At 45.1% G+C, this 18988-nt stretch overlaps 1 protein-coding gene across 2 annotated transcripts in view; it reads left to right on the top strand.

The window, feature by feature from the left end:
- Window positions 1–18988, top strand: part of PRKG1 (protein kinase cGMP-dependent 1) — an 837851-nt gene that overhangs the window by 712280 nt on the left and 106583 nt on the right. For both annotated transcript variants that reach the window (XM_066620308.1, XM_066620307.1), the window contains exon 8: window positions 1080–1145. In XM_066620308.1, coding sequence (XP_066476405.1) covers window positions 1080–1145 — 66 coding nt within the window. The remainder of the gene's footprint in view (window positions 1–1079; window positions 1146–18988) is intronic.

The raw sequence follows: 18988 nt of genomic DNA, 5'->3' as shown, positions 1-18988 counted from the left end.
AGCAATATCTTTCTATGGAAAGGGATAAGTGGTTTCCAACCTAATACTACAAAAAACCTTCCAGCTGCATTCCGGTTAAGTTAATATAACAATGAAGTAAATGTACAGTATAGCAAATTTATTTCTGAAAAGCAAGGTGTGTACTTAACAAGAGGATAATACTTTCAGAAGAATGATAGTGTACTGTAAAGCAAGGCGCAGGCTATATGTGAAGGTTGCAGGTTTTTAAATGAGCACTCGTTATGCTCATTGACCTTCTTTGTAGAGGTTAGTCTTATCCTTCCAGTCCCTCTGCAGAAGTCATTTTCCCCTGCAACTGGGCTGCAGTGTCAGATGTGAGATCCACCGGGGCTGCTTTGAAGATGCAGATCTGAGACCATACAACGTAGTTTGGGATGTAACTTTATGCACATCTTGTGTGGCATTTGTTACAGTCATAAAAAATGACATGCAGGTGTTTACTAGCACTCAGCTAAATATTTGTGCATTTTTGATGCCCCATGGTGCTGACTCAGGGCCCAATCCAATCCAACTTTCTAGCACCACTGCAGCTGCAATGCAGCCCCAAGGTAAGGGAACAAATGTTCGCAAGTCCTAAGAAGGCCTCTGTGACTGCTGCCCCACCACAAGATGCAGTGCATGCCCCATTGGCACAGCTGCACTGGCACTGGAAAGTTGGATAGGATTGGACCCTAAGGCTGTGATCCTATGCACACATATTTAGAAGTGACAATGAACAACAGGATTTACTTCTGAGCATTAATGCACTGTATTGCTCTGCATGTTACCCATTTTTTTATGAAAATGAATTGCAAAATCATGGATACCAGTAACTAGGAGAAATAAATAGATAAAAAGGTACATTTTAAACTGCCAGGAAAATTACTTTTTATTGTGTTTTTCTAAAGATTCTAAGGTTTATTTTTTTTAAGGCACTTTGTTATTTCTGTGAGCACTTTAAAATGTAATCAGTAACTTAAATCTCAATTGCAAGGTTCATTAATATGCTGCTTTTTTATGATACTGTTGCGACTAGTGGCAGATTGTTATGTGTAAAATGTCTGTTACTATTCTTTTAGGGAAGATGTCAGGACAGCCAATGTTATTGCCGCAGAAGCTGTAATGTGTCTTGTCATCGACAGAGAGTAAGTATGCCATTTTGAGGTTTTTTTATGTATATAAAATACTGTACTAATGATCACAATCTGATGCTCATTGTAATTCTACATTAGGAACTGACATTCATATTAATCTGGTTCGGCTCCGATGGATCCTGATTAAGTTAGTTTAAAAGGAAAAAAAGGAAAGTCTTTGATGTAAATTCAAGTAAAAAAAATATGAAAGTGAATTAAGGATTATTGTTTGTAGTAATAGGAGTAAAACTAAACAGGGATCACATTGGGTCTGAAATGAACCCTATGGGTAATTCCTCTGAGGTCTCATAGGTCCCTGATACCTTCCTGTATCATTGATTACCTTCCATTCCAAAGCATTCCAAAACATCCTGGAGAGGTGAATTTAGAAACAAACACATACAGCCCAATTCTAACCTGTACTGAGGCAGCTGGGCCAAGCAGCACAGGTTACGAGCAGGCTGGAGGTCTCCTTGAGGTAAGAGATATTTTCCCCCTTACTGTGTGATGAGCCTCAGCTTACTTAAATGGGGCTACTCAGAGATCTGTGCTGACTAATTCACTGGTGCGTGTTCAAGAAGCCCATGTAAGGCTTCCAGGCCTGGGAGGGAGGATAGGACATGGCGGAGGCTTCCTGATCTCCCCAGTCTGTCCTCTCCCTCCCAGATATGCTTCCCGTCTGCCTCAGTTTCACCCTCTCCCAGCCCCTGCACTACTTGCTATACTCACCTCTGCTGGTGGCCAAAGATTTGGATGGGTGGACAGGAAGTGGACGGATGGAAGCCTTCCATGCCAGTACTGTGCTGGTGCTAGTGATAGATAGGATTGCACTGTTGGGTATGCGGCAGTTAACTGCGTTGATAATGTGTTTCACTTTTGGTGGAGGTGGGTGTAATTTAGAGTGGGTGTGCTGTGCTTTGTTTTCCCTGCATTTTACTAATTAGTTTCAAATTGGGATTTAAATGACTCTAATACTTTAAAAAAATGAATCTTCATATTAAAAAAAAGCATAACAGGATGGAGGGTGAAAGAATACAGAGCAGTTGCTTCATTAGTGTGGAAGAATATACAAATTATGAAGTGACCAAGGTAAGGCTGTAAAGTTAAAATAGTTTGGTGCTCTTTTGAGGTCAATTTTGACCCTAAATATCAAAATTATGCTAAATTAAAAATTATGAATACCCAGTGGAGAAGCCTGCCGCAGGTAGCACCAGTATGTTGGCAGTAGGAGGAATGGGGTGAGATAGGAGTGGAATGGGGGAGTGTCCCGGGCAGGAGGTCAAATCGGCAAGGGGTGGGATGAATCCCGGAGGCAGAGGTGTTCACGAGGATTCTTTCCCTGTTCTTTTCCCTCTCCCTTTCTATTCTCGATTCTGTGGCAGCAAAATGGCTGGTGCAAATCTGAGGATACACACTGGGGCAGTGGAGGCTTGCCTCTAGGTTTAGGAACAAATGTGGCAGAGGAGACTTCTGTAACTAACCCGCATCCTGCAGGATGCAGCAAGTGCTCTGTTGACATGGCTGCATTGACATGGGCGGGGGGAGGTTGGTTAGGATTGGGCAGTAGGACTGTTGACTAAATAGAGTATCTGACATATTTACATGAAAGCCTCCATGTTACAAAAAAGGCCATTACGTTGAATAAATCTATAGGGAAGGAAGAAAATTAATGAATCCAATTACATACTTTTGGCAGATATTCATTGAGGAAAACCTGCTAAATCATTACTCATATTTTATTTGAATGACACTGTACAAACATTTTGCCATTGGTGCTTAATCATAATTAAAATAAATACATAAAATTAAATCTGAAATTAGTCTTTAATCATCTGCCAATTATTTGTAATTCGTGTGGCAGCAGTCTAATGTGGTTTTCGTTTACCGTTGACAATGTCCTTGAAAAGCAAGAGCATGCAATCGTAACTTTAAGCTCCTAAAACAGAGTTCCTCCACTGTGTACCAAAGATTTTGGCAGCTTTGTACAGGGGAGTGCGGCTGCATTAATGCTATTTATAACAGAGTATGTACTTAGTTGTATTGTGGACTCTGGAGAATCTGATTTTGTTGTCAGTGTATCTGTTTCCCACTCTTAATTAATTATACACCTGAAGCGAAGTAGAGAAACTTGTCTTAGATTAGTGGAAACCTATTAGGCTTTGTTAAAAAGTCCATGCTTGAAACTTCAGTTAATAGCTTGCATTGATACTTTCAGGATTTTCCCTTATATGATATTCAAGCTGCAGATTCATGATGCTGCCCTGAAGCCATTTGCATCTAAGTCCCATAAAAACTATTTTCTCAAGCTTAAATGTATTAGTCTTATGGGTTTGCCAGAGCTGCAATATAACCCAGAGTTTTTCTTATTAGGTTATAGAATTCACAGCTACAAGATATGGCAATGGCCTTTAGTTTAGCTGGCTTTAAAACAGAACTAAATACAGGAGGTCTCTTAACAGCAACTAGCTATAATGGCTGATAAAACCTTCATGTTCAGAGGCAGTATATATCTGGGTATCTTTTGCTAGGTGAAACAGCACAGGATAACTATTCCCCTTTTTAACTTTGTGGATGTCCTAGAGGCAACTGGATGTCAAAGAGGCCTATCCTGTGGGAAACAGCATGCCAGACTAATATTGGTTTGATCAAACAGGACTCTTCTGCATTATATTCACTGTTGTGGAAGGGACAACTCAAAGGGGGTGTATGTGCAGAGTATATTCTATCAATGTGAACAAGAGAGTCTGCTCTCACTGAAACCCTGAGCACTGGGTGCTATCCAAAGAAAATGAAGCTTCTAACATGTATAGTGTGAAGAAGGTGAACAGAAAGAAATTCCTCTCCTTCTCTCTCAATAATGAAACTTAAAGGTGGAAAATTCAGGATAGGCAAAAGGAAATACTTCTTCACTTACTACATAATTAAATCTCTGGAGTTCATTGGAGGAAAATTTCTGGAGGAGAAATCCATTACAGGTTACAAGCCATGATGTGTATGTACAACCTCCTGATTTTAGAAATGGGCTATGTCAGAATGCTAATGCAAGGGAGGGCACCAGGATGAGGTCTCTTGTTATCTGGTGTGCTCCCTGGGGCATTTGGTGGGCCGCTGTGAGATACAGGAAGCTGGACCAGATGGGCCTATGGCCTGTTCCAGTGGGGCTGTTCTTATGTTCTTATTGTTGCTGGATGTGGTGGTGGCCATCAGCTTGGACACCTTTAAGCCATTTCTGTCGTACATTGCATATACGCAACAAGGACCAAATGTGTACACCAGTGGGCTAGGCAAAAATGGGTTAAAATTGAATTGGAGAAATCTATGGAGGACAGGTTTGCCATTGGCCACCAGTCATGATAGCTATGTACTACCTTCAGGTGCAGTGCTAGTGTGCCTCTAAATGCTAGTTGCAGGGGAGCCTTGGTGGGAGAGAAATACCTTTCCTGGGGAAGTTGGTGGGCCACTGGGGGCACTAGATGCAGCACTAGATGGTCCTTTGGGTTCTCATATATTTTAACATAGCTGAATCCCTCAAATCTTATTGATTTCAACTTTAACAGATATACTCTCAGTCATTAGGTTTAAATGACTTTTGAGCATCTCCTGCACAATGTATGTGACTGAGTGGTAGTTACTAAGATCAAATCAAAAGCATAATAAAGTAATTTGTTTTTAGAATGAGCATTCTGACCAGTGCAGTTTTTTTTAAATAGCAACAATAAAATTGAAACTTTAATACAAGAAAACATTAATGTTCTCAGTTTTCAATATTTTCCTGTGTTACAATGTATGTGAATTATTTCATTTATCCCCAAGGATTAGTCAGTGCATACACCTCTGTATTGACTAACAGTGTTTGAGAGGAAGTTGAGGATGAGGGGCGACTCTTTAGTTTCCTTCTTTTCAGAGAGAAAACTACCTGTACATGCAGATCTGCCCACATGATTTCCAGAATCACTGTGGATTGCACTCCAGCAACTGTAAGAGGCAATTAAAAGGAACTTTCCCATGCACACTTATCCTTGGCACAGCTTGTGCTTGTCAAACCTTTTGAAGATTAAATGGATTTTAGTTACGTTCACATTTCCCTAGGATAAGGTTATCCTGTAAAACTGAATAGCCTCCAATTTTGGCAGAGGCAGCTTCCACATAAATGCTGAAAATCTTGGCCCGACAAAAGCCAAGATTACAGCCCCTCCAACCGGGGCTTACAGTCTTATCTTCAACATATCAACTTGAAAGGAAATACTATGCCTCAAGCAGTTCTTACTGTTTATTTTATTCACTCACATGCTCATTCAAAGTTCAATCCTAAAGGCTCAGAGCACTGGCTTTGCTGATCAGGGCTGGTGCTGGGTGTCATAAACGTGGCATAAAACATGTCCGTGGCACCTGGAGAGGAGGGGCTGCCAGCACTGGGCCAGCGCCAGTCGGCACTGAGCTTCAGCGCCATGCAGTGATGGACAGCACTCCTGCAGCACTGGCCAGTGATGAGTATTTTCAGGGTGGGGGGAGGCAGAGAATGGGTGGAATGGGGCAGACGGAGGGAAGGATCAGGTCTGGAAGGGGGGCGGAGATGGCAGCAGGCTCTGCTGCAGTATCGAAACCTCCCTCCCAGCCCAGGCAGCCCAACTCAAGCCTCCTTGTCTCTGTGCCTGTTCAAAAGCGGGCGCAGATCTGAGGAGACCCATTGGTTCTGTGGTTGTGTTACCCAGGGTAAGGGAGTAAACACTCCTGTAACCCGAAGAGACTCTTGGCATTAGCCAGGCGCCCATTGGATCAAGTGGTCACCATTTTGGCACTGCTGGAGCCGTGGGCTCTGGAAGGCTTAGGATTGAGCTGTCATTCATTCATTTAAATGATTTTTATCCCACTTTCCAAGCCTTACAAGGATATTCAGGGTGGTTCACAAGATTAAAACCAAAAACGAATCAACATCAAACAGAACAATAAAACCAAGCATAGTAAAAAAAAAAGCAATATATTAAACAGCAACAGAGCAATGGAGAAAGTATTAACCAAAAACCTACTAAAAAGTAACAAGTTTTTACCCTCTCTAAAATGCTGATAAAAAAGGGCCAGTTCTTACTGACAATGGGAGGGTGTTCCAGAGACCAGTGCTGTGACCGAGGAAAGCTCTGTCACAGGTAACTGCCAACTGCATCTCCATTGAAAGTGGATGCTACAACAGAGCCAGGATGGGCAGATTCAGAAGCATAGCCATAGGGGGCAGCGATGCAAGTACAGCAGGAGCCACAAGTCCCCATGTAAGCAGCTCCTCCCAGTCATCATTGGAGCCATTTGGTGAGTGTCTGCACATTGCCATCACTGCCCCAAATGGCCCCAGTGATGAATGGGAGGAGCCCCTTATACTAGGAGTTGTGGCATCTGCTGTACTTACTTGTGCTGCCCTCCTCTGGCTACGATACCTGGTGGATTCATGCGGGGAAAGACCATAAGGCTGTATAAGATGACAGTCTAGCCAGGCTTCCTTGTTGCCTATGATCCTCCTCCTCCTTCTTCATTGCTAGAATTGACTAAAGTCTTCCATTGTTTTTAACACACTTATTTTGAGTGATAATTTGATTAGTAGCTTTAACCATTATAGTTCCAAGCTGTTTTATCTGTGACCCTCTGGAATCTTATTTGACATTTTACATTGGATTCCATTTTTAATATAGAAGTGCAGGCAGCATTTACTAATTTGCAGTATGTGAGAATTTGCTCATCACAGCATAAAAAGGACAGTAAATGAGTAAATTTCAGGTGATGTTAATCTGATATTGGATTTAAAATGCTATAAAGATTTTGAATACAAAATATAAATTTCTCATTCTAAAATGAAACAAAAAGCCTTTTTCACGGAACACTGAAAATTATCAACTCGGGTTTCAGCATTATTATTTGATGGTCATTTTATTTAGCTAATAACATTTGATAACAAATTCATAGTATGAGCAATTGGAAACCAGAGTGTGAATTGTAAGCACTTCTATCACTGTGATCCAGACAGCTCTTGTAGCTGAACAACTGAAACTCATGCAGTATTAGATCACTAGTCCTTTAGCTCAGTATTATGTTTTACTGCCAGAGTATCTCCAGGGCTTCAGATGGGTTTTTGTCTAGCCTCCTATGGCAGGGCCTCTGAGAGGGATTTTATCAGGGGGTACAAAGTTTCTCTTTTGGGCCCCTTCCCCAAGGGAGAGGGGGGCAATGGGGGCAGATAGAACAGGGGCCAAAATAAGGCAGGGGGAAGGTGCTGACAGCCAGAATAGTCTTTGGAGTCCAGGTATACCAGGCTTCTTGATGTGGAGCCCAGGTCTACCTGACCATGCAGAATTGGCATTTAACTAAAGTATGAAAAACCAAGCACACTCCCAAGCCTTTCTAAAATCTTTGAAATATAGAAAATTAGCATCATTGCTTTGAGGTTCACACTAAGATGAAAAGTGTCCTGTGTGCCCCAAAATGAACTTTTGTAGCAGCTTTAGCCCCACAGCTGTGTCCATGAGCTCCTATACACTCCTTCATGGTAAGCAGATCCACAAGCCAAAGAGCTACTGTGGCAAGTCTGTTTCCTCCCAGATGTGACACTGTTAAGGAATGTATTCATTCCTGGACCTGGTGTGTTTAGCTTGTGGCAGTAGTTGCCGCCACGTGCCCACGGTAATGCCCCCAGCATCCCACATGGACAATGAGTCTGGGTGAGATTGGAAAATGGAAGATCCCAGGAAATTTCCGGGCCCCCTCCATTCTGACCGTGGGACTGGGTACAAATTACCCCCTGTACCCCCTTTTCCTAGGCCCTGTCCTATGGAGATATCAGGAACTTCACAATGTTTGTCTGACTTTAGAAATGCATGCAGTTCTTGTACTGTACCATTCTGCTGTTGCCACCCCCCCCCCCCCAAAATGTAAAAGTTGTTTTGATGTACATAGTTCCACTTTGGCCTTTTTTTGCCCCCAGCACCCAGCAAACTGCTTTTAAAACACCTCTGATTTTAAAATGGCCCTGCTACATGCTCTGAACTTGGCACAAGCTTCACAGGCCTGCTGCCCATTATATTTACCTCAACAGCACCTTTGAATTGTTCTGTCCACAGAACAAGCAATGGGGCAATTAACTTTACTTTGCATGATCCTGTTTTCAGTTGTTTGTAGGGCTGATCCAAACTAAACTTTGGCAAACATTTCACAGTTGTGTGTCATCTTTAATCCATTTTAGGTGCATAAAGCTGAAAATCAGTGCAGAGGTGCCTGTTGTGAAACACAGCCCTGTTGATTTTAAACTTTAAGAGATTAAAGGGTAAAAATGGTGGCTGAAAGCTTGTTGAACTGAAAGTACCCCATGTTAACAACAAATGTTTGTTATAGGCAGGTTAGCTTAAAATAGCGTGACCTAGGACAGTGGGTATAATGTAACAGTAAATGGATCTACCAACTATTTCCAACATCAATTTTATTTCAGGTTTGGAAACCTGTTTTAATTCCTTTTGAACGTTTCTAACGCTGACAAAAAGAAAAAAATCTGGTTCAATAAACTGAAATGCAGCAGTTCCTCTGTTTTTTTAATGACTATTTTTTCAGCTCATATAAAAAAGTTGATTATACTGCCTCAGTGTGCTATGTGTTGTTCAGCACCAGCCCAGCAGTGAGGCCAACTGAGGCTGCAACCCTGTCTGCATTTATCTGAGAGTAAGTGCCATTGACTATAATGGGACTTACTTCTGAGTAAACCTGCATAGAATTGGATTCTGAGACAATAATCTCAAGCAGCAGATTGTCAGTAGGTACCTACAGCCATTTGCCCACCCATTTCACCTGCTCCTTCTCCTCCCATTCCTTGGAGTGGAAAAAGAAGACAGAGTGGAGGAGAAAGATTGATAGCCCAATTTCTGATTGATAGCCCAATATCCCCTGTTTCTGCTGCCTCCCTTCTCTCCTCAGACATGCACTAGCAAAATCGCTAGTACAGGTTCAAGGAGACCCACTGCGGGTCTGGAGCCTTACAGAAGTGTAAGGGGATTTAAATCTCCTTTTGTATCTGGAATCTCCTGATGAGCCCATACAACATTGGATACAGCACACCAATTTTTTGGCATGACTGCACCAGTGGAGTGAGGGGGGAAGGAAAGGATTTGGCTCTGAAAAACACTTTCCTCTCCTCCACACTTCCTTTTCAGTTCTGTCTTCCTGTGCCTTTATTAAACCCCAGAGCAGATGGAGCAAAGCCTACAACAGCATTTCTCAAACTGTGGGTTGGGACCCATTTGGTGGATTGGGACCTGATTTCTGGTGGGTCCTGCAGGGTCCTGCAGGCCCAATGATGGAAAGCTCAGATAATTAATTGCCTCAAGCCCTGAGGCTATTCAAAAATCAGATCAACTTTTAATTGCCCTGCAAACAGGTAAGCTCCTGCAGTTTGCAAATTTGTGTAAATATAGGGAGATGAAAGTTTGAGGGCCCAATCCTATCCAGTTTTCCAGTGCCAGTGCAGCTGTGTCTATGGGGTATGCACTGCATCCAGTAGGGTGGGATCACAGAAGCCTCCTGAAGGTATGGGAACATTTGTTCCCATACCTTGGGGCTGCATTGCTGCTGCACTAGTGCTGGAAAGTTGGATAGGATTGAACCCTGAGTGTCCTTTTTCTGGTGTGTTTTTTTCTAAGTCCATCAATGACAGGTAGTGGGGAAAGGTGTTCAGCCAGATTCCCAGTCCAAGCTCCACCTGGAGAATTATGTCCACTTTTAGCTAATTAGCTCCCCTTTTTCCTCAAGAATGGCCCTGGTTCTGCTTTGCAGTACTGCTGGACCCCACCACCAGGGTAATAATAATAATAATAATAAAACTTTATTTTTATCCCACCCTTCTCCCCAGAGGGACCCAGTAGCTCACAGGGTAGCTCACCTGTTTAACCTACAGAGGTTCTCCTTCCTGCCAGCAGCCTCCTGCCACTACAGCAGCCCCTTGGTCCTCAGCAGGTCTTGGGCACAGCAGCCAAACACCAGTCTTAGTGTCTCCAGTAGTTTCTGCTCCAGCAGCTTTCAAAGTCCATTACCCCAGTCTGTCCTTCCTCCTGCTGCTGCCCACACCAAACTCTCCCTTCATCAGGTGCTTTTATGCCTGAGGGCCCTATGGCCTTCAAGTGGCTGCAGCTGTGCAGCACACTCTGCTGGATGCCCAGGCCTTACCCTTAAAGGGGCCACTGCTGACACCACATCTACCTCCTCGCCAGATCTTCCACAATTCCAATACAAAAGGTGAAGGCTGGGAGCCCAATCCTGGCTTACCACTGACATGCAGTGTCACAAATGTGCCATAAGGCATGTTTGCGAGTCCTAATGCTGGGCGAGCGCCCGGGCTAGTGCAGCACTGGTTGGTGCTGGGCTATTGCTGGGCGGGCACCCAGCCTCCGACGATTGGCGGTCACACAAACCGCCAAGCGGCAGAGAGGAAAGCAGGAGCAGGGGGAGGTAGGGAGTAGGTGATCTGGGGAAGGGGGAGGCAGGCAGAGGGCTGGGGAGGACGGGGGGGAGCATGACGGGGAGGTGGAAAGAGAGCAGGGGAAGCGTGCTGGGGGGAGGGAGCGGGGAGGGAGGGAGGTGGGACTGGTGGGACGCTCCACTGAATCCAGAGCCTTCACGTCAGACTCAGCAGGAAGGACACGAAGGCTCTTACCTCACCACCGACCTTTTGGTCAGCAGTGAATCGAGCAGCCCCATTGTGGGGCTACTCCCTTTATCCTGGGAAAGGGGACAGAAGTGCTGCCTGCTGCTGTTGTGGGTGTGCAGGATGCGGCGGCAGCCACTTTTGGTGCCATTCATTAGGGTTCCCTCATTACAAGAAATGGATCAGGTTTTTTGAAAAGAAATAAATAAAATATTACTTATAAATACATAAATAAAAAACATTATTTCTTTCTAGATCAACTTTTTAAAAGTCTCCTAAAGCTAGGTGGGTTCTGATAGAGTGTAATTTTAAAAATTGGGTCCTGGTGCTAAAACGTTTGGTAACCACTGGCCTAGAGCATCACCAGCTAAAAGTGTCAGATGCCAGGGCTGTCCCTGTGTGTGTTGTACCCTTGCTGAATGTCCAGAAGCTCCATTTACTGCAGAAGATAGCTTTCTGCCTCTTGACTGGAGAGGATCACTTCATCACCTTCAATGTCTTCCTTTTGTCTTCTTTTTAAAAAAACATTCTGTTATGTTTTAAGTTACCACATTTTTCACAGTTCCCCTGGGGGCTGGGGGATAAGAATAGGCCCTCAGTTTGGCTGTACTTGTTGTAAGAGGCGACTAAACAGCCACCGGGTAGATGGGACTTGTTAGCCTGGGAAGGCAGCTCATTTGAGAGAAGGAAAACTCTGATCCCAAACCTCCACTGCCTTGTGGCTACATCCAGTTATGAAAAAGGCTTCAGGAGTCAACCTCGAGGCAAAATCCGGAGCCGGAGTCCCTGAGGCAGTTCATGGCTGAACACAGTCACGTTCTGGCAACTCCTGCGACGCCGCTGGAACCAACCGTATTGGCTTCTGCCTTTCCATTGGACCATTTCAGCAACGTGGAGAGGGGGGATTTGCTGCATGGGTAACAGTCTATCCTCCATATCTACCTTACCCAGGCTTCGCGCGCTGGAGAGGACAGCTATTCCAGAACACTATTCAGAGTGCGATACCATAGTCTTCCGAGACTGAAGGATGCCAACTTATGATGCTTTAGTTATTGATTTGATTTTTCACACAATATTTATATTTGTTTATTAATCTTTTGTTTGCTTTTAAGGTACTATGATAGGGTAATCAGGCAAAACAAATGATTAAAAAATTGATGTAAATTTCAGATAGGACGCAAGGTTTAGCAGAGTGTATTTCATGATGGAGGGAATTGCAGGCAGGTTCAGAGCTTGTCACTGAGATTGGTTTGGACGTTATGATGAGATGCTGCAGAAGCCCTCTTACTGTGGCTCCTCTATAATGTTCAAAATGGAAATTACATAGAAAAAATATGGCAACTTTGTTTCACATGCAGAGCTTCACAGTCCCTCTGAGCAACTTACTTTTCAGGTGCTTTATAGTACTGATGTGTGAAAAACCTTCCATTATAGAACTGACAGGCTCGGCCTCTCAATGTCCAGTGTAGTTTTCAGTGGCAGAACTGGGGGGGGGGGGGAGGCTGACATTTAACATGTATCCATAAACTTCCTTATGTCTGGTTTCTGAGGTGGAGAAGTGCACACTGATGACCCACCTTCCCATTCTCAGCCCCCACTCCCATTCTTATGGTGCCTACTAGGCAGAGAGAACTAGCTGTCTGCCTAAAATCGCACTATAGTTAATGACATGAGATGATGCTGTTGCCCAAACACTGTCAAATTTATTGCAAACCCTGCGCAGTAGTCATGTTACAATTTAGTATGTCCTGTCAAATTCAAGGGAGTATCTATCACTCTTTTAAAGGATATGCCCACTAGTTTTATGTCACTATAGGACAACTTTGCCAGATTCTCTTATTCAGTTTTTATTGGCTTACTTATTCCATCTGCTTTCAATAGCCGGCGCCTATTTCTGTCAGTTTTATACGCTGCTCATCTTGAACACTTACATTCACTGCATGTTGAAATCCCAAACGGCATTTCATGTTTATGCGGCATGGGCTTACCTCCATGTTTTTATGCTCTATAGTTTCATACATTTTAATAAAGGCAGTGTTTCCTTCAAACTTTTTTTAAGGATTACGTCAGCAAAGAGTGACATAAAATGAGTGAGAAAAAAATGTAACTAGCCATATCTTAGGTGGATCAGCACTAGAAATTACTTATATATTTTTTTTTACCTCAGCCCATAAAGGATACTTAAATTCACAAGGTTCTTTCAGGGTTCAAGGGATGTTAGTGCTTTGTAACATGCAGCACCTATTGGCCAGAGAGTGAGTGATTTACAGCGCAATCCTTTCTTGTGCTGGAACAGGCAGGCCAGGAGACCTGCGCTGCATCCAGGGCAAGATAGGAGCCCAAAGTGGCTCAACTGGGGGTAAGGGAAAACTCTTCCCCTTACCCCTGGGTAAGCCACTGCAGCCCCAATGGGTCTCCTTGGACGTGTGCCACTTCAGGAGGTGACATAAGTCCGAGGAGAGAGGAGTGGCTTGCAGCCCCTCCACGCTGCTCAGGAATAGGGGCTAGGAGCTGGCATATCTGCCAAGTCCCAGCCCTGCTCCTGCTCCCTGCCTGCCCCTGGGGCCACCCTCTACCCTCCCTCCCCTGCCCCGGGACACGTCCGTCCTGCCTCCTCCCTGCCCTCCCCAGATCCTTGCATCGACCAAGCTCAACCAATGCAAGCCTTCCATTGCAGGTCAGCGGCCTCCGTGGGCTGGTGCGCATCCCTGTGCCAGCCCAGCCCACTCTTGAGGAGGCGCAAACATGCCTTACGGCACATTTGCAACCCTCTTGGGCCTGCACATTTATTTATTTTTCAGTTTTATACTGCTCTTCCTCCAAGGAGCTTAAAGTGGTATATATAGTTCCTTCCCACCTCCTTTTATCCTAATAACAATGCTGTAAGGTAGGTGAAGTTGAAAGACAGTGACTGGCCCAAGGTCACCCAGGCTTAGCTTCATGGCTGAAGTGGGAAGTTGAACTTGTTTCTTCCAGGTCTAGGTCCAATTCCCAAACCAGTACACCATCCTGACTTTCCAGAATGGCCAACCTCTAAACTCATGCTGTTCTCCAGTTAGTGGTGCAGGGTCCAAGAACAGCTATATATTGGCAACCTTCAGTCTCGAAAGACTATGGTATCGCGCTCTGAAAGGTGGTTCTGGCACAGCGTCTAGTGTGGCTGAAAAGGCCAATCCGGGAGTGACAATCCCTTCCACACCAGGAGCAAGTGCAGTCTGTCCCTGGTCTGTCTCCCTGGCTATGGGCCTTCCTTCTTTGCCTCTTTGCCTCAGACTGTTGGCCAAGTGTCTCTTCAAACTGGGAAAGGCCATGCTGCACAGCCTGCCTCCAAGCGGGCCGCTCAGAGGCCAGAGTTTCCCACCTGTTGAGGTCCACTCCTAAGGCCTTCAGATCCCTCTTGCAGATATCCTTGTATCGCAGCTGTGGTCTGCCTGTAGGGCGCTTTCCTTGCACGAGTTCTCCATAGAGGAGATCCTTTGGGATCCGCCCATCATCCATTCTCACGACATGACCGAGCCAACGCAGGCGTCTGTTTCAGCAGTGCATACATGCTAGGGATTCCAGCACGTTCCAGGACTGTGTTGTTAGGAACTTTGTCCTGCCAGGTGATGCTGAGAATGCGTCGGAGGCAGCGCATGTGGAAAGCGTTCGGTTTCCTCTCCTGTTGTGAGCGGAGAGTCCATGACTCGCTGCAGTACGGAAGTGTACTCAGGCTGCAAGCTCTGTAGACCTGGATCTTGGTATGTTCCGTCAGCTTCTTGTTGGACCAGACTCTCTTTGTGAGTCTGGAAAACGTGGTAGCTGCTTTACCGACGCATTTGTTTAGCTCGGTATCGAGAGAAAGAGTGTCGGAGATCGTTGAGCCAAGGTACACAAAGTCATGGACAACCTCCAGTTCATGCGCAGAGATTGTAATGCTGGGAGGTGAGTCCACATCCTGAACCATGACCTGTGTTTTCTTTAAGCTGATCGTCAGTCCAAAATCTTGGCAGGCCTTGCTAAAACGATCCATGAGCTGCTGGAGATCTTTGGCAGAGTAGGCAGTGACAGCTGCATCGTCGGCAAAGAGGAAGTCACGCAGACATTTCAGCTGGACTTTGGACTTTGCTCTCAGTCTGGAGAGGTTGAAGAGCTTTCCGTCAGATCTGGTCCGGAGATAGATGCCTTCTGTTGCAGTTCCAAAGGCCTGCTTCAGCATGACAGCAAAGAAAATCCCAAACAAGGTTGGTGCAAGAACACAGCCCTGCTTCACGCCACTTCAGATGTCAAAGGAGTCTGATGTGGAGCCATCGAAGACAACAGTGCCCTTCATGTCCTTGTGGAAGGATCTGATGATGCTGAGGAGCCTGGGTGGACATCCGATCTTGGGGAGAATCTTGAAGAGGCCGTCCCTGCTAACCAGGTCGAAAGCCTTCGTGAGATCTATGAAGGCTATAAAGAGTGGCTGTTTACCGGTTATAAGTCTTCGCTCGATTGGCATAGAGCATGACGCCAGGGGCTGCTTCCGACTTTGGGAGAGATCATTGCATCTCATTGGGCAGCTACCGCCCGCCTTAAGCTGGGCAGTCCCCAGCCAGTAAGGTGTTGCTTCGCCACGGTCCGTTAACCTCATGGGGTGCATGGGGTTTAGGGTGAAAACCGACAAGCGGATCGACAACTCTGCACCATGCAACAGAAAACAGAAAACTCCTGCCCTAAAACTGGGCACCTGGAATGTAAGGACAATGACACCTGGCTTCTCTGATGACCTGCAAGAAATAGACGATGCACGCAAAACAGCTGTCATCGACATGGAGCTGAGCAGACTGCAGATGGACATCGTCGCCCTTCAAGAGATAAGGCTGCCAGATTCCGGATCTGTCAAGGAGAGAAATTTCTCATTTTTCTGGCAGGGAAAACCACCAAACGAAACCAGGGAACATGGCGTTGGCTTTGCGGTCAGAAATACTGTGCTGGAATCCATCATCCCACCTACTGTGGGAAGTGAAAGAATATTGTCCCTGCAGCTCCAGTCATCAGCAGGACCTGTCACACTCATCAGTGCTTATGCACCGACTCTGTCGTCTCCAGCAGAAGCCAAAGACAAATTCTACGATGACCTGGCCACCACTATCAAGAAGATCCCTGTAAAAGAGCTATTGTTCATCCTCGGCGATGTCAATGCTAGAGTTGGTGCTGATAACAGTTCGTGGCCCACTTGCTTAGGTCAATTAGGCACTGGGAAGATGAACGAAAATGGCCAACGCCTGCTAGAGTTTTGCTGTCATCACGGTCTCTGTGTCAGCAACACATTCTTCAACACGAAGCCCCAACATAGAGTCTCTTGGAGACACCCAAGATCAAAGCACTGGCACCAGCTCGACCTGATTCTCTCCAGACGCTCCAGCCTTCCCAGCATCAAGATCACATGCAGTTATCACGGTGCTGCCTGCGACACGGACCACTTCCTGGTGTGCAGCAGAGTGAAACCGCAAGCAAAGCGACTGTATCACACGAAGAAGGAAGGAAAACCTCGCATTGATACCAGCAAGATCCGGGATCAGAGAAAAGTGGAGGAATTTGCACAAGCACTTGAGGAATCTCTTCCAGGCCCGGCCGATGCAAACGCATCCAACAGATGGGAACATTTCAAGAATACCGTTTACAACACCGCCTTCTCCATATTTGGCAAGAGGACCAACAAGACGGCAGACTGGTTTGAAGCCCACTCTGAGGAGTTGACACCAGTCATTGAGGAAAAGAGGAGAGCTCAAGCAGCATACAAGGCCTGTCCCAGTGAGCGCAACCTGCAGGTCCTCCGAGCTGCTTGCAGCAAAGTCCAGCAGGCTGCCAGGAGATGTGCTAACGACTACTGGCTCCAGCTCTGTTCCGAGATACAGATAGCAGCTGACACGGGCAACATCAAGGGGATGTATGATGCTATCAAGCAGGCCCTAGGTCCAACACAGAAGAAAATTGCCCCTCTGAAGTCTGCAACAGGCGAGGTCATCCAGGATCGGGCGCAGCAGATGGAACGCTGGGTGCAGCACTACTCTGAGCTTTATTCCAGAGAAAATGTAGTCACCGAAGAAGCGCTGAACAACATTGAGTGCCTGCCTGTGCTGGAGGAGCTTGACAGTGAACCAACCCTAGAAGAACTTCACGTGGCACTGGACTCCCTTGCCTTTGGCAAGGCACCTGGAAAAGACAGCATCCCTGCTGAAGTCCTAAAGTGCTGCAAAGAGATCATCGTCACTGAGCTGCATGAAATCCTCTGTCTCTGCTGGAGAGAAGGTGGAGTACTCAAGACATGAGGGATGCAAACATCATCACGCTGTACAAGAACAAAGGTGACAGGGGTGACTGCAACAACTACCGTGGCATCTCTCTCCTTAGCGTTGTAGGAAAGTTGTTTGCCCGAGTTGCACTAAAGAGGCTCCAGGTACTTGCAGAGAGCATCTATCCAGAATTGCAGTGCGGATTCCGAGCCAACAGGTCCACCACTGATATGGTATTCTCCCTTAGACAACTGCAGAAGAACAGCTAGCTCCACAATAAAGTTATTCATCCTATTTAGCAGTAAAAACTTCACAGTGGAATGAATTTATGCCCTTAGACAGCTGGAGTTGTCTCCTGAGTATTCACAGCTAATTCCTCACAAAGGGATTCAAAATCTGAATATGATAAATATGAAACTAGGCAAGAATTGAATGTTGAACCAAGCGTATGTGCCCTGAGCAATACAAAACACTCTGAGAGAAAATGCATTACTTTGAGTTTTCCAGCCCATACAGTTAGGACTTGTATTGTTGTCTTTCCAACATCTCAAATAAGAGACTTTTATGACTATCTAATTGATAGGCATACACATCTGTGAACGATTGAAAAGCAAAAGCTGCTATGGTGCATTTTGGTCCAAATAAATTTAAATTTAAACACTTTTCCCTTTTATGTTCATTTCCAGCTGTAAGAGACACATTATCTTGGTCAATTCAAATTATTTTATTTGAATTCATATAGAAAATAGCCCCAATATTTGTATGTGAGAAGGGGGTTTCTCCTACACTACCTTGTTAATTGCATTTCATTTTGCTTTGAACTCAATTATACTGTTGCACTCTTTTTTTCCATGGAACTTACTGTGTTATTGGTGTACACATTTATTTGACTCCACAGGATGGTACATAAAAATAATGGAATTCTGTAGCTTCTGCTACCCCAAGCAGTGGGAAGTTTAGAGCAACATTTGCAGGGGTGGCTTTGGAAATGCTTAGTGAGCTTGTGAAAATATTTCTGCTATTCCAAATCTAAAGCTTAGATGGAAGGCAGAGAAGAAGTAGCTTTGACTTCCATGGCGCAATCTGAATCCAGCAAGCTCAGGGCACTCCAGGTTTTTTCTGCCTCGCCTCAAAACGTCTGAAAAATTCAGTTCAAAACAGTGCACTGTTCCCTTAGGCCCACATCTGAGGCCTCTGGTTTTTATTGCCCATTTCCTTTCCCTGATGTAGTCTGCATTACTGGTTTGCAAACTCTTGCAGATAAAAAAATTATGGCACCTGGGTGTGCTGTGGAGAAAGATCCCAGCAGTTTGGGACAAGAAGCTTTAAAATGCATTCTGCAGATTTTAGTATTAGCTCTGAGAAATCAAATCCCTTTTCAAAAGAGGTTTTAGTTTAGTTGGGCCATATTAATGGATAATACTACAACCATATAAATCTCATGAGTATGGCAATATTTGCAGAAAATTACGCATTACATTAAAAAGCATAGGGAACAATCTAGGGTGTAGAGGGCAGGTTGTAGAGCCTGATTGTATGAAAAATTACTCCAGAAAGTGAGTTTGTAGTTGCTTTGGCAGTTGAATCCAGCTCCCAAAGGCAGTGCCCATTCAGCAGCATTAAGTGACACAGCTAGGCACTGGGAGGCAGTGGCAGCCCCCTACCCTGAATAACAGCTGTCCAAATTACTCCGCTCAGGCTGCACAGAGGGTCTGGCAAAAGTCAGGCTGTAAGTGGTAGAAGAAATTTGCCATTGGGGAAAGCAATCCATGCCAACGTGTGCAGAAGATTCAGCTCTTATTGGAGAGTCACTCCCATATTTTGTTCCAAGTGTCTCTTGAATCCAGATATTGGTTCTTAGATCCAGGAGCCCATTGTGTACTGGTCTACCTGACCTCTAGATATATGAACTGCTGCTAAGCACAATATGT

Source organism: Tiliqua scincoides, chromosome 3 (genome assembly GCF_035046505.1).
Source record: "Tiliqua scincoides isolate rTilSci1 chromosome 3, rTilSci1.hap2, whole genome shotgun sequence".
NCBI lineage: Eukaryota > Metazoa > Chordata > Lepidosauria > Squamata > Scincidae > Tiliqua > Tiliqua scincoides.
This window is presented reverse-complemented; position numbering and strand designations above follow the sequence as displayed.